Raw genomic sequence first — 15,014 nt, forward strand, 5'->3', positions numbered from 1 at the left:
TGTTGACTGCTGGCGATGTATTGCTTATATGGTTGGCTAATTCAATAGATTTCTTTGATATGTGGGAAGGTTTAAAGCCTATGAAGGTCCTGATGTGGTGAGCATTTAGTTTAGAAGAAAAGGGTGTGAGAGGGTAGTACGGCGAGACAAGAATCACAACTAAAGGGGGGCAATCCGTGGTCGTTCAAGTTGCAACACACAAAAGGTTATGAAAACCAAAATTTCAAGGAAATTTTACCAGCGCTTTATTAGTTTTTAAAATTATTTGCTTGGAGAAAATATTTATATTTTAATTACAAGCTTTGTACTAATATCGCTTTTCTTGGATGTTAAGACAATATGTTCAAAACTTTCGTTTTGAATTAAATTTACTTTCGCTTTCAGGGGGGGAGCTGCCCCCTCGTGCTGGATACGCCCATTGGCGAGATCGCACTGCACGTGCTGAGGAGTAGGGTAATGGGTCCTCAGGGGTCCGTGCATCTGAGATGGTGAGGAGTCCCTTCTCATCAAGATCCCTACTAGAACGTCCCAGATTATTTGAAATCAAAGTTAAATAGCTGCGTCTCATTTCGCTCATGCAGTGCCAAACGACCCATCGAAACGACAAGCAGCACCTCCGCCGAGCCCATAGAGTAGACAATAGGGCGGATCGGTTAAAATCGATTTTTTCAAATTCATTTTGCCTAATGAAAAATAGTTGTAGGACTGATCAAAAATTAGGTCTGAAAATGTTGAGACGTCTAGGTGAACCCCTGACCTTCGCTCAAATGCTATTAATAGGGAGGGTCAAAAATCGAAAAAATTATTACTTTATGATCATTTCCTGCAGATTTTGACCAACTTACTGGTTATCGGGGCAAAAATGTCGTGCATTTTGACGCATCTGCCACCGTTTAGCCACAAAATGCCAAATTTGAGTGCGCGTCCGCGAAGAAAACATTCCAACGTCCACGCAGCGCGTTGGATTGTAGAGAGGCAGGCCGCTCGCGTCCCCTCCTCGTAACGTAAGGGAATTAAAGGGAACAAATCCCTCACAAGAGGTTGGACCTTCACCGTTTATCGGAGGAACTTTACCATATTCACCTCGAACTAGCAGCAACACTCACGGCCACCGACTGGGACACCATAGACAAGTTATCATTTGAATCATCACGGGCCGTGGAAACGACACGCCGGGAAAACCAGATCAAGAAGCACGAGAAACTTCAGTCCCGGCAATACCCGGTACCTGACAACGGCCCTAATAAGGACCGCGCTATTGTCAACCTAACGGACATGACACTCGACGAGTCCACCACGGAAGTGCTTGTCAAGGGGCTAAACTTCGCCATAACGCCACGGGACATACCGAGGGAGACAACCATCACTGAGGTGGAGTCTGGCATCCGGAAACTTACAAAAACTGTGGCGGACGAAGTTAGGGAGAAATGCGATGGTGGTTGGCGTAACATGGTGAAACTCCTTCATGATGCACAAAGGTTAAGAAAACACTTAGCTGTTTCACAAAATAAAATATATTGCGACCGGTTTCGATACAGAGTATCATCATCGTTTTACGCAGGGCTCGCGTTTTACGCAGTGCTAAGCCACCAAAGTCGAACATCACACCCAAGGAAAGAGCTGCTCTCAAAGCCCTCCGAGAGGATGGAAGCATAGTGGTATTACCTGCGGATATGGGGAACGCGACTGTATTGATGAAGAAGGAGGACTACAACAAGAAGATGGAAGAACTTCTGTCAGACAATGTCTACCACAAATTGGAAAAGAACCCCATGGCGAAAGCGGACCGGGAGACGAGAGCCATCACCAAAAGGTCCTATATACCGGTTGAAGAACAGAGACGGCTAATAGTGTCGGCGCCTAAACCACCTAGGCTATGTGGCTTACCGAAGATACACAAGGAGGGTGTACCTTTGAGACCTATTGTAAGCCAAATCGACGCTCCAACCTATCGCCCCGCCCAATGCGTTGCTAATACTCTACAAGAATACGTGGGCAACACCTCTTCCTACGTAAGAACTCAGCACACTTCGTGAAAATCATAAGAGACCTCACTATCGAAAAAGAAGACATCATCGTCAGCTTCGATTTGGTATCGTCTTCACCAACATGCCCATTGCAGATTCCCTGGACATAGTGAAGAAGTAGACCAGCTCTGGCATCCCGAAGGACTTCCCCAAGCTTGTGGAGCATTGCCTGAAAAACAACTTCTTTCTGTGGAATGGCAGTTTCTATGAGCAAACAGACGGAGCAGCGATGGGATCGCCCCTGTCCCCTGTGATGGCCAATCTCTTCATGGAGGACTTTGAGGCGAAAGCTATCGAGACATATCAGAAGAAACCCAAGTTGTGGCTGCGGTATGTAGATGATACCTTCGTCGTATGGCCACATGGCGCGGAAGAACTTGACAAATCCCTTTGTCATCTCAATCAGCAACACCCAAGAATCCAGTTTACCACGGAGAAGGAAGAAGATGGCAAGCTGGCCTTCCTGGATGTTTTGGTCAAGAGGAAAGGCGATGGCAGGCTTGGGCACGCAGTGTACAGGAAACCTACGCACACTGACAGATACCTCATGGCGACATCACACCACCATCCGGCGCAAAAAGCCTCCGTGGTTTCTTCTCTATTCCACCGAGCCTTCACCATCGCGGACGCTGAATCATTAAATGCAGAGAAGAAACAACTGGCCTCTGTTCTACAAAAGAATGGCTTCAACATGAGAATGGTCCTTAAAAGGGCCGATAAGGTGACAAGGGCGCACTCACGACCATCCGAGCAACGCCAGGAGGAGGAATTGACCAAGTTCAACGCACGACTGACTATCCCTTACACTGCGGGAGTATCGGAATCAAGGATCCTGAGAAAACACGACGTGGTCACAAGGTACAATTGCGTGACCAAGATCCACAACCTAATACCTGGACCGAAAGATAACATTCCACAAGACTTATGTGAAGGCGTCTACAAAGTGCCGTGTTCGTGCGGGAAAGCTTACATAGGAGAGACATGCAGAGGAATGGCGACCAGGATAAAAGAACATGCAAGAGCCACAAAACAGAAGCAGCTCCACCTGTCGGCCATTGCAGAACACGCGTGGAGTGGGGCAGGTCACAGTATAGACTTCGAAGGAACAAAGATGGTGGCCAAGGACAATCGCTACTATCCAAGGCTGATCAGGGAAGCCTTGGAAATACACAAAAACAATAAGGACAGACGGATGAGCTTAAAAACTTTATTTTCTAATTCCTTCGAAATAACTCTCTCTTTCAATTGGCCCCTCAGGCAATGACAAGATAACTGCATTTAAAGTTAAATTTCCTAATTCCATGCAAGTAAATTCTCAATCCTTAGCAAAGTCAATCTTAACTGATTTCAACCTAAAAACGATATTTCACTCTAAATTAAATTTAAAAATTAAATTAATACCAGTGCAACTTTAGCAGCTAATCTCAACTTAGATTCACTAAATTAAACCATTTCTAATTGAAGAATGAAGATTCACACCAATATCAAACTTGAACATTAAATTAATAATAATATCAGTTACTTAAGATTTGGACATTTAATTTAACCCTTTCGCGGCCGCAGGCAACATATGTTGCCATGCGCGCCTTCCGCTTATAGACCGCAGGCGATCTGTGTTGCCCAGCGACAAGCGTCTTTTTGATTGTTAGTTACTCGGTCATCCGTGGAGCTAGTAACCTGCGGCAAACACTACTTTGTTGAGAAAAATATGATCTACATGTTAGTGGCTTAACACGTGGCTGTCGCGACTTTCCCGGGCACTGGGAGAGGTGGGGAAAGAGTGAGGAGCATACTTAGAAGTCAGTTGCCCACCGAGCTTTTTGGAAGGAGGAACGTACGCGCTTGCCTATACTGTGCCTCTTTGTGCTTCTAGTGACTTTATTACCTAAGTGTGTTGATTTGCGTGGTTATTCTTGTTATTTTTGACGATGGCGCTCTCTCCGAGGGAGATTGAAAGACTTGTAAACGACGGTAGTTTCGTTCTGGAAGGGGATTCCGAAAGTGAATTGGAATTAGATGATGACGAATCGTAGGATAGGGATTCTGAACAGATCGAAGATGATGAAGTGGATGAAAGTGATCAAGAGGATGAAGACAACCCACAACCAATTGCGGCCGGTACGTGGAGGGGCATCCTCAATACAAATGAGGAACCGGGCAAAATTCCCTTTCAACCTCAACGTGTTGGGTTTACTGCGCGTGTTGGAGCATGTAAAGAGGCGAAGGACTTTTTTGACCTTTTTTTTATAACAGTTTATTAGTTACAATAGTGGAAGACACAAATCGCTATGCCAACGAAATAATTCAAAAGGCAGCTCCAATCGGTAGACATTCGCAGTGGTGCGGGTGGATTGACGTAACAATCCAAGAGCTGAAAGTATTTTTTGCGGTCATTATGAACATGTCCCTAAACGAAAAACCTACCATCGATCACTACTTCAACCAGGAGGGTCTGTACAAACAGGACTTTTTCACGGCCATGTTTACCCGACGCAGGTTTTATCAGATTTATCGCTCTTTTCACTTGGCACCACCCCTTCCTCCCCGTGACCGTTCTTTGAAAACGAGAGGACATAAGGTCCAGAATATAGTGGATCATGTTGCCCGGAAATTTCGGGAAATGTTCTCACCCAAAGAGGACATTTCCATAGACGAATCTACTATCGGCTTCAAGGGAAGGATTATATTCAAGATGTATAACCCTCAGAAGCCAACAAAGTGGGGGATCCGCGTCTATACTGTCGCAGATTCTGCAACGGGATACATCGTGGGGTTCGTGCCGTACTTTGGCAAACCGACAACTGATAGCCTGGTTCGACCAGAATTGCCTTTCACCTCCCGGATTATTCTACATTTGATGCAAAAACTTCAGTCTGATTGCGGGGCGAAGGGGCGCCACGTCTTCACTGATCGCTTTTACACAAGTCCGAACCTCGCTAGCGAATTGCTGCTAATATCAACGCACACTACGGGAACTGTGATGGCTAACCGACAGAATCTTCCTCCTGAGGTAAGCTTACTTTTGCAAATTATTGTCAATTTTTATTGGACATATATAATGAAAAGAATCCTATTCTATCAGGTGAAAGGAAAGCAAACCAAGAAACTCAAGAAGGGTGAAATCCTGGCTTTCAAGAAAAAAAACACCATTGTCATTGCCTGGAAAGACAAACGGGTGGTTCTACTTCTCAGCACGTATCACGGCGCCGCTACAGCGCAATCGATGCGCTATAAAGCAGATGGCACGACCGAAGAAGTCACTAAGCCGGTTGCTGTGCTAAACTACACGGCAAAAATGGGGGGAGTCGATCGCGCTGATCATTACTGCGCTTCGTATAATTTTTCGCGCAAGTCAAAGAAATGGTGGCATAAGGTATTCTTCTGGATCCTGGAAGTCAGTATTTTAAATGCATACCTACTCTTCAATCTCGTCCAGGAGAAAAAAATGGCGACCCCGGTAAAAGATATTTTTTCAAATTATTGAAATAGTTATTTCATGTGTAAGCTATAAAGCAAATTTTACTAATAAATAAATATTTATTTCTGTGCAGATATCGCACCTCAAATTTCGAGAACAGCTGATGAAGCAGCTGATCGGTGATTGGCGGACTCCGGTCACTAAGAAACGCCCCAGGTCCTCAGAAGGGGACATTAACAGAATGGATGGGCTTTTCCATAAGCTAGGAAAAGGAAAACGCGCTGTTTGCAGCGATAGAAATAAGCCAGGAGGCAGGAAGCAGTCGGGCATCTTCTGCGCGACGTGCACGTCAAATCCAGCGCTCTGTCCTGGAGATTGTTATAATGTATATCACACACTATCAAAATACCGTAAAAATATATAAAACCAAGGTTTCAAAAAAAATATGTTCCGTGTAGTCTTTTATTTAATATAAAAGGCCATTTGTACGTTTTTAGTCCCTTAGATCAATGGACACACATGCAAAAGTAGGTGTGCCAAATTGTTTCCAAATGTGCCATTGTCATTAAAAGTCTCATTATGCATTGTTTTGGTTTTATTGCTCTAAAATCTAAACCCCTCGCTACAGAACAAAATCGAGCATACCATTTGAAAGGTAATACATAGCCCAATAAAACTGTAGATACGATATTTATTTCCGTAAACTTTGTATAGACAAAAATGCGCATGAATCACAAAAAAACAAACAAAAAAACTAAAAAGCTAAAAAATATTTTTCTTTGACCCGAAAAAAAGTATTTTTTTACTAATAACATACAACGATTATTATATCAGTGCAAAAGCCCTGAGTCAAAGGATTATTGTGATACATAAATCATTATTCTAAGTTTTAATTTAGCCGAGCTAGCTACGAAAAAGTGAGCGCAAGTACCTCACCACTGAGCTAACCCACATCAGCTATGCGCCACTACTGCAGAGAAAAGCGCGTCAGGCGCGGACGCGAAATGTTTAATTGCATGTTACGATTTTTCAAGAATCTCCCTACTATTGCCTTTCACATGCTGAAATTTGTCACTCAGGCTTTTCCGACTGCTACATTGCATGCTTTTACCTTCATCTGCATTAATAATTAATTAACTTCATCAATATCTATAATTAAACTCTGACTGTATCCTTCCTTTCTGCCCGTAGGGCATACTGAAGCTTGTCTCTCTTCAATGTCTTCTTCTAGAAACACAAGTCCATCCGTCAAATGTAATTATCTCGCCGAAATTTTTTCGTATCTTGACGATAGGCGAATGTATATATCAAATGTAAATACTAAATAAAATGACGAGGACAATCTCATATGACTTAATGCAACTTCTGCTCTGTAAAATAAATTATTATGTATATAAATATGTAAATAAATATTTAATATCCTAGTGACAATATTGTTGGTTGTAAATAGTATAAAACTTGTGCTAATATTAAGGATGTAATATATTGTATATTAATTCACACTCTAACATTGCAGCACTACAGCCATCACTACAGCCTTTACTCCAATACCGGACGCACCAGCAAACCAAGGATACCAGGATAACGACGACCAACATCACCGCGAGAACATCAACATCACCAGCAACAACACCAATATTACACGGCGGTCTACGTGGGGTTTTGCCGGTTTCCCTCACGTCTCGGACAAATGTCGGACCAATAGCCATCCCGGAAGAAAAGAGTTCCAGATTTTCTGATTTTTTGCCATATCTGCTACATGCTCACAAACAATGTATAAATAATAACAATTGTGACATGCCCTGAAGAGGAAATTTTCCTATAACGGGGACCTACTGTATATATTATAATACTCTACCTCACTATGTAAATATCCATGTAAAACTTGCAGTATGGAAATAAACCTTTTTTGAAATTGAAATTGAAATTGAGAACTTCTCACCAACGAACAGCTCAACCCACGTGGTCTACAACGGTCAGCCCAAAAATCTTCTGGAAGTCATCTGGACAGCTTCCGGAGGACCAGAGAAGCCGAGCGCCCTCAAGGGTTCAGCCAGCTGAGGACTTGGTCCAGCGCAGCAGCCGAATCTCTCGCCACATTGGCCCTCTTAAGGGCCTTTTCTACCGTAAAGTCCATATTAAACCGCTTCCACTGCATCACCATTGGCCGCCTTCAAGCACTGCTTCGGCAGCGCATTCTTCGCCACTCCCGTCGCTAAAAGGGCACCCGGGGGGCCGCGGCTGACTGGGCTCGTACCTACCCATCGAACCCGGTCACCGTGGTTATCACCTCCGGGTGGTGCCTTTTCACAATATCGACTCCCCAGGTTGTCCCGGCCGCTACCCCAGGCACTAGAGTCTAAATCATTGCACGCCTGGGGGACCCGGCCGGGTCCCCTCGCTAGGGAGTTAGGCCCCTACAGCCCCCCCTGTCCTCCCCAACGAGACAACAGGCCGCCATGGAGTCCATGGCGGCCCAACCGAGCACCGAGACAACGGCCGGTGATGACCCCGCGGCACTGCTGCGGGCGATCACTGACCTGATTGCCAGGCTACCACCGGACGCCCTCGAGGTCCTTGCAGGGACCTTAAATGTCACCGTGACAACAGCAAAGCTGAATCCCGTCGCAACAACCAACCCCGTTCCAGCTGCTCCACCACCGCCAACCACCTTAACTCCTCCTGCCAACCCTGCCAGCCAGAGGCAAAAGTCGCAAACCCCCCCATGTAAAAGTCTGGACAACAAATCCCAAAACCCCACCTCGCGTAGCAGAGGAAAAAATGTCATAGTCACCCCAATTTTTTCTCAACAAAGTAAATACGCCCTTCTAGCTCCTGACAACGACAATAACGCCAAAAACAAAGGTGCCATCAGTAAGGCATCTCAGAAAAAGTCTAAGGTTAATGAAAATCCATTAAACACCCCTGAACCCAAACCTCAAAGATTAACAAACCCCTCCAAGGCGCCTCCTCAAGGCAACCTAGCCCCGGCCCTTAAGAGGACCAATTCTGAGATTATTACAGAAATGAAATCTCCACTCACCCACAATAACGAAAACCTGACTCCCGCTGTCCTAAGTCAAGCGGAAACCGAAGTGGCCCTTAAGAAGGCCAAAATCTCGCAATCTCAAAAACCCGTTCCCAAAGCACTGGTAACTTCTGACAACCCTACTCCCGCCTCCCTAGGCCAACCTCATCCCCCTATAGCCCTAACAAGTACCATTCCCATCCCTCATAGCAGCAATATCACTGAAACGCACGCAATTATCGCACAAGCCGATCTCCTCTCAACCAGCCCTTCACTAACCATTACTAATAACAATGCTGAAGCTAGCTAGCTGAACACACGACACTTCCAAAAAACGATCCAACATCCCTCCAATTCACTTGGCCGACACCTCCAAATGGCCAACTCTACACTCCCAACTAATAAAAAACTGCGAATTCCTACCAGTTTCCCACGCAACATCCAAAAACACAGCAATAATCAAATGTTCAACAACCGCAGACTTTCTTGCCACACAAAACACACTCAAACATCTCAACATACCCTACAATACATACTGCCTCCCTGAAAATAGGAGAAGAGAATTCGCACTACGCGGAATCTTTGTCTCGGTTCCAGAGGAACAAATCCTTGCTAACCTACAGCAACTAGGATTCCCCGTTCTCTCTTGCCATCGTATCCACTCAACCAGACCATCTCAAAGACAACGTGATCAAGGAACGCTCTCAGTTCCTAAATACCCTACTCAAACCATACATGTTATCACAGAAAACACCATTGATGCCGCCAAATTCATGGCAACAAAGCACATTGCCGGAGTAGGAATTAAATTAGACATATTTAAGAAACCTGCCATACCAGTACAATGCCACCGGTGCCAAGCCATAGGGCACACCAAAAACCACTGCAGTCTCCCCCCTAAGTGTGTCAAATGTGCTGGTGACCACGCATCAACAGATTGTGAGAAAGACCCAGAACTTCCAGCCAAATGCGCGCTATGCGCAGAGGAACACACGGCCAGCTACCGCGGGTGCGAGAAACATAAAGCGGCGAAAGCCGCCATGGCAGCCCGCCGCCTAGCAAGCACCAACCAGCAATCTGCTCCCCAGCCTCCCCCGCTTACCCGCTCTTTCGCCTCTGTCACGAACCCTGGATTCCCTTCATTATACCCTTCAGCTGCTCCCCAAAACGAAGTCAGTGAACTACTCACCTGGTTCAAGGACATAAGCTCCCACCTTTTCTCTTTCCACTCAACAGTGGAAAGAAAAATATTCCTACTAAATCAAATGCTACTCCTCTAAGCCCAACAATGAACACACACCCCAACAACAATAACTCACTAAACGTCATATCTTGGAACTGCAACGGCATACTGGCTAAAAAACACGAACTCCTCCAGTATGCCCTCGATAACAACATCGACATTATACTATTACAAGAAACACATCTTACACCAGACAAAACTCTGTACTCTCCACATTACAATACTTACGGACTGGACCGCCTAACACGTGGCGGAGGAGTAGCAATCCTTATCCGGAAATCCCTCCCTCACTCCCTCTTAAACTCCCCAGACCCCACCAAATTTGAAGCTCTGGGTATCTCGTTAAACACCAAAGCCGGTCCACTCAACCTTTTTACAGTCTACCGTAAACCCAACCAAAAATTCACAGCGGACGATCTGGAACGCCTCTTCTACACTCCAAGCGGCGTTTACTTCGGCGATTGGAACTGTAAACACCCAATATGGAATAGCAATAGGACAAACAAACATGGAAACACCCTACATTCCTATATCAAAAATAAAGACTTCCAAGTCCTGGCTCCACTCTCACCTACTCACTATTCCCCTAAATCCTGTGACGTCATCGATTTCGGCCTTGCCCATAACCTACCAATTTCCTTCACTCCATCAGTAATCTATTCCTTCACTTCAGATCACCTCCCTTTAAAATTTTCCCTTCCCCTACACAACCAGCCACCTTCCCCCTCAATCATGAACGTCACAGACTGGGATAAATTCACTGTTCACCTTAACGAGTCCCTCTCCAAAATCGATCCCATCACAGACTCTACTCCCGAAACAATAGAAAACCAGGTGGATAAACTCACCTCCGCCTTAGCCTCTGCCAAAGAATTGGCCTCCCGTTCCTTCACTGCCCGAAATAAGGACCACACCAAATTCCCCCAATTCCTTGTCGATATGATAAAGCGCCGCAACATTGCCCGAAGGCTATGGCAAAGACAACGAGCACCCCAATATAAAACCACTTACAACCGCCTCTCAAATGAAATCAAAAAGGAAATCACCAATATCAACCACCGAAACTGGGAAAACCATATAAAAAAATTAACCTTTGACAACCCAGCACCCTTTGACGCAAAATCCATATAGAAGACAGTAAGATCTCTTAAAAAGACTGATAAAAATTTCTTTCACCCTATCTCTCTAAATTCAACCCTAATCTTCGATCCTCTAAAAAAGTAGAAATTCAGGCTGACCATCTTCAAAAAACAATGTCCCTTGATAAATCCCTCTCTCCAGTTGAAGAGGCGGTCAACAAATATGTAGACAACCTCCCCTCCCACTCCATTGCCAACGTCACTCTTTCCACTCCTTCCGCAGTCCTTGCCATACTAAACTCTCTTTCTGTTAAAAAAGCTCCTGGCCTTGATAACATCAGCAATACTCAACTCCGATATGCCGGCCGATGCCCAAAGTTTCCTATTCTTCTATCCAATCTATTCAATCTTTGCTTCACACTCCCATACTTCCCATCTCCCTGGAAAAAAGCCAAAGTTATCCTTCTTCCCAAACCCGGAAAAGACCCCAAAGTCCCAGGTAACTCCCGACCAATCTCCCTCCTCTCTAATCTGTCCAAAATATTCGAAATCCTTGTCCTTCACCGCCTAGAATCCTTCTGCACAAAAAACAAAATTATTAGGCCTGAACAACATTGCTTTCGCAGAAGAACCTCCGCCATACACCAAATCCTTCGGCTCGTTGAAAAGATCAGCCATAGCTTCAACCGCCGCCTTTCAACAGACGCGGTATTCTTAGACGTTGCGCGCGCCTTTGACAAGGTCTGGCACAGAGGCCTTTTATTCAAACTTCATCAACTCAACTTTCCACTCCCCGACATATTATTCTTAAAAGAATATCTATTACAAATACAGTTCCTAGTCGCCGAAGCTAAGACCCATTCCTCTCTACGCCCTATGGAAGCTGGCGTTCCCCAAGGATCCATTCTCAGTCAACTTTTATTCACACTCTTCGTTAACGACATGCCACACACACCAAACACATCACTACACATGTACGCCGATGACACCGCTATAGCAGCGACGTCTCGGCGCGGAGACACAAACATAAATAAACTTAGCACCCACCTGAAACTCATAAATAAATGGACACACACTTGGAAAATACAAATAAACGCTGCTAAAAGCACACATATACACTTCTCACAAAGACGCAAATTCGCACCACAGACATCGCCATTCATAAACAAGAACCGAATACCAAGAGCCCCCACCCACAAATTCCTAGATGTCTTGCCAGACGGAAAACTCTCCTACAACGCCCATTTAAAATACTATACTGGAAAGGCATTAACTGCTCGGCAGGCAGTTGCCTCACTATGCTCAAAATCCTCACCTCTCACCCACAATCACAGAGTACGACTATACACCTCAATCATCCGACCCGTCCTCCTGTACGGCTGTGAGATATTTGCACTATCAAAAAGCATTCGAAAAAAGCTGGAAATCTTCCAGAACAAAACCCTCCGCCTTCTCCTTCACCAATCCCGCCTAGTCAGAACATCAGAAATCCGATCCAGACACAAACTTCCCACAATCAACACGTACGTCCTTAAACTAGCCAATAACTTTAAGTCCAGACTCGGGGCAACCCAAAATACACTACTCACAAACATCTGGGATTATGACCCAACAATCCCTACTACATACAAACTGCCTCAATTAATTACTCGTCTATGAGTCTTTCCTATGTCTTTCTTTCTTGTAGAATAGTCATTCAATGCAATGCATAATAAAAAAAGGTATTTATAATGTTATGCGTATAAAAAAAAGACGATGATGAAATTGAGAAGAAAAGAATGCAAAAAAATAAAAAAAATCATAAAAGAAAACAAAAATATACAGTTAATTCAAAGAAATGAATAACCAATAAAAAAAAGAGAAAATAAAAGCAAAAAAAAATAAACCAAAAGAAAAAGAACTAAAAAAAATATATATAAAAAATAAAAATATAAAAAAAATAACAAACCCATTATAAAAAGAGAGTAAAGTAACTCCACACTCATCATCCAAATTTAAAGGTAAATACCCCCAATTACCAAGGTAAAGAAAACCTGTTAATTAAAAGTTTAATTATGTATCAATGTATTCATTTAATTTCAATATGTAAATGTCAAATTCCATATTAGTCATAAGCTTCTTTTCACACAAACAAAACACTACCCCCACAACATAGACAATTGGGCAAAAAAAATTGAAATCTCCTGTAATCTGGCTGGTTAGGGTGAAGGAATTCACCGGGACAGCGAGACAGCGCCTTCGGCGCGTTATTTAATGAATGAGAGAACTTCTCACCTTCGACCTGAAGACGGGAGCAGGATGGCTCCCGAAACTGTTGTCATCCAAAAACAACCAACGCGCCTGAGGAACCCGAAAATCAGCACTGACCATGAGCAACGCCGCGGAAACCTACGCCAGAATTTAACATCAATTTTTTTTCAAATCAATCTGGCCCAATGAAAAAGTTGTGGGACCGATCAAAAATAAGGCCTGAATAATTTGAGACCTCTAGGTGAACCCCTGACCCTCGCTCAAATGAAAATTAGGGGGGGAAAGTCACATTTCTAAAAATGTAATATTTTATGGCCATTCCCTACAGATTTTGCCGAGTTACTGCTCTATCAGGACAAAAATTTCGTGCATTTTGACGTATATGCCACCGCTTAGCCACAAAATGTCTAATTTGAGTCCGTGTCCGCGAAGAAAATATTCCAACGCCCACGCAGCGTCGCGGATACAGGAACGGCAGGCCGATCCCGTCCCCTCCCCGCTCGCTTCTCCCCCTCCAACGCCTCGAATACAGCAAAATTCATCCCGCTTGTGCTGCTAGGAGGGCGTTCATCTTTGTCAATATAAATCGGAAGATTGTAGAAGGTAATAAAGGATGCATAATTAGACGACTTGTCTCTTATTTGGCGCCTCGTCGGCGTTAAACGAATCGATGTTGCTAACTTTTAGAGAAGTCATGAAGTATTTTTAGATCCGAAACCGCAGAAAAGGAGACTACGGTCTATGAAAAGGCCTCTCGAGTGGCTATAAAGGCGTGCGAACTATGGTGACGCGCTTCTCTTCCATTATGTGTGTGACTAAATGGATTTAGCGGTACTATAGGAAGTACTAAAACTTAAGGAAAATGTGAATAGGCCGAAAGTAGGGTGTTATTGAAGTACAAAACTCTAACACTTTTCAAGGAACATTTGAAATTATGCGATGTTTTTGCGTGTGTGTGTGCAAGAAGGAGCATAAGGTTCCCCCTAATGAAGAAGTATTTTAGAAATAAGCGGACGAAACGAAAGATGATGGCTGCTGAATTTGAATCCTAAAGAAACTCGACAACTGAGGAAAAAAAGGGAATCGTAGGAGAGCGTTGAGTCAATATCGTCAATTCTTGTATGGGGAAATAGTATCAAAAATTTTCTTCATCAATTCGTAGTGTACCAGAATAACTTACGTCGACAGAAAAATATGCTAATTACTGTTAATACGAAAAGAGATGTATCAAAGAGCTCCATTTGATGGAATGAAACACTATACTTTTGTCTGATGAAAAAATGCAAGAGAACTTATCAATCCAAGTTAATAGGGGAATGTGTGGTGTTAGTTGAGGACACAGGGTACCACTTTTGGGGGTTTGCCTCCCCCGTCGGAGGATTAGCAAAAGTTATAAAATCTGCGATTTTCGATTCCTTTCCGAGTGAAAATAGATACACAAAATTAAAAAGGATTTGAATGCGATGGTACCAAGTGAATGCCGCCCAAAAAGAGGCATCATCCCCTGCTAAAAGCATAATTCCAACATCCCTTGCTGTGTGGGTAAACCCTTCTCGGGATTTCCACCGTGTTAATTTTTCCATAATGACCAAAGTTTCAAGATCCGAATCGGGGATCATCCTCAGGGATAAATTTTGTTGGACCCCGAAAAGAGTTTACCCACATCACTCATCGGGAAAGCATCAAATAATATTTCATACCTTGCAGTGGTCTATTTTCTGATTGCACTAAGTTGACTTAAATATGCGACATAAACATTGGGAGGGCAATCTATGGACCCAATTTGCGTTGCTGCAGGGATGCGTTTGGCGAACAATCTGAGATTTTTTAATTGCTGGATTTGAATATCGACGTAAAGGACTACCCGCTGATGATATTGGAGAGAGACCACGGTACCTCCGGTTATATCTGACCTTAACGCTGTGGAAACTCGCAACTCTATTAATGAACGTTCAAATTTGAATTTAAA

The 15,014-nt window shown here is 43.9% G+C and overlaps 3 protein-coding genes across 3 annotated transcripts; all 3 read left to right on the top strand.

Moving 5' to 3' along the window:
* Window positions 1–2,256: 2,256 nt before the first annotated feature.
* LOC124171238 lies at window positions 2,257–3,291 on the top strand. Its single transcript, XM_046550380.1, has one exon. It carries the CDS (start codon window positions 2,257–2,259, stop codon window positions 3,289–3,291), a length of 1,035 nt encoding a protein of 344 aa, XP_046406336.1.
* Window positions 3,292–3,572: 281 nt separating this feature from the next.
* On the top strand, window positions 3,573–5,950 carry LOC124171239 (piggyBac transposable element-derived protein 4-like). Its single transcript, XM_046550381.1, has 3 exons — window positions 3,573–5,484; window positions 5,579–5,822; window positions 5,943–5,950. Exons 1-3 carry the CDS (start codon window positions 4,423–4,425, stop codon window positions 5,948–5,950), a joined length of 1,314 nt encoding a protein of 437 aa, XP_046406337.1. The 5' UTR covers window positions 3,573–4,422.
* Window positions 5,951–7,904: 1,954 nt separating this feature from the next.
* LOC124171240 (mucin-2-like) lies at window positions 7,905–8,783 on the top strand. The gene has a single exon (XM_046550382.1). It carries the CDS (start codon window positions 7,905–7,907, stop codon window positions 8,781–8,783), a length of 879 nt encoding a protein of 292 aa, XP_046406338.1.
* Window positions 8,784–15,014: the final 6,231 nt, after the last annotated feature.

The sequence above is a fragment of the Ischnura elegans genome, chromosome X, assembly GCF_921293095.1.
Source record: "Ischnura elegans chromosome X, ioIscEleg1.1, whole genome shotgun sequence".
NCBI classification, from domain to species: domain Eukaryota; kingdom Metazoa; phylum Arthropoda; class Insecta; order Odonata; family Coenagrionidae; genus Ischnura; species Ischnura elegans.

Coding starts and splice junctions, on each gene's coding strand:
- LOC124171238 (XM_046550380.1), top strand. CDS start 2,257: ATGGGATCGCCCCTGTCCCCTGTGATGGCCAATCTCTTCATGGAGGAC.
- LOC124171239 (XM_046550381.1), top strand. CDS start 4,423: ATGAACATGTCCCTAAACGAAAAACCTACCATCGATCACTACTTCAAC. Junction 5,485..5,578: donor AGAAAAAAATGGCGACCCCG/GTAAAAGATATT, acceptor ATTTCTGTGCAG/ATATCGCACCTCAAATTTCG.
- LOC124171240 (XM_046550382.1), top strand. CDS start 7,905: ATGGAGTCCATGGCGGCCCAACCGAGCACCGAGACAACGGCCGGTGAT.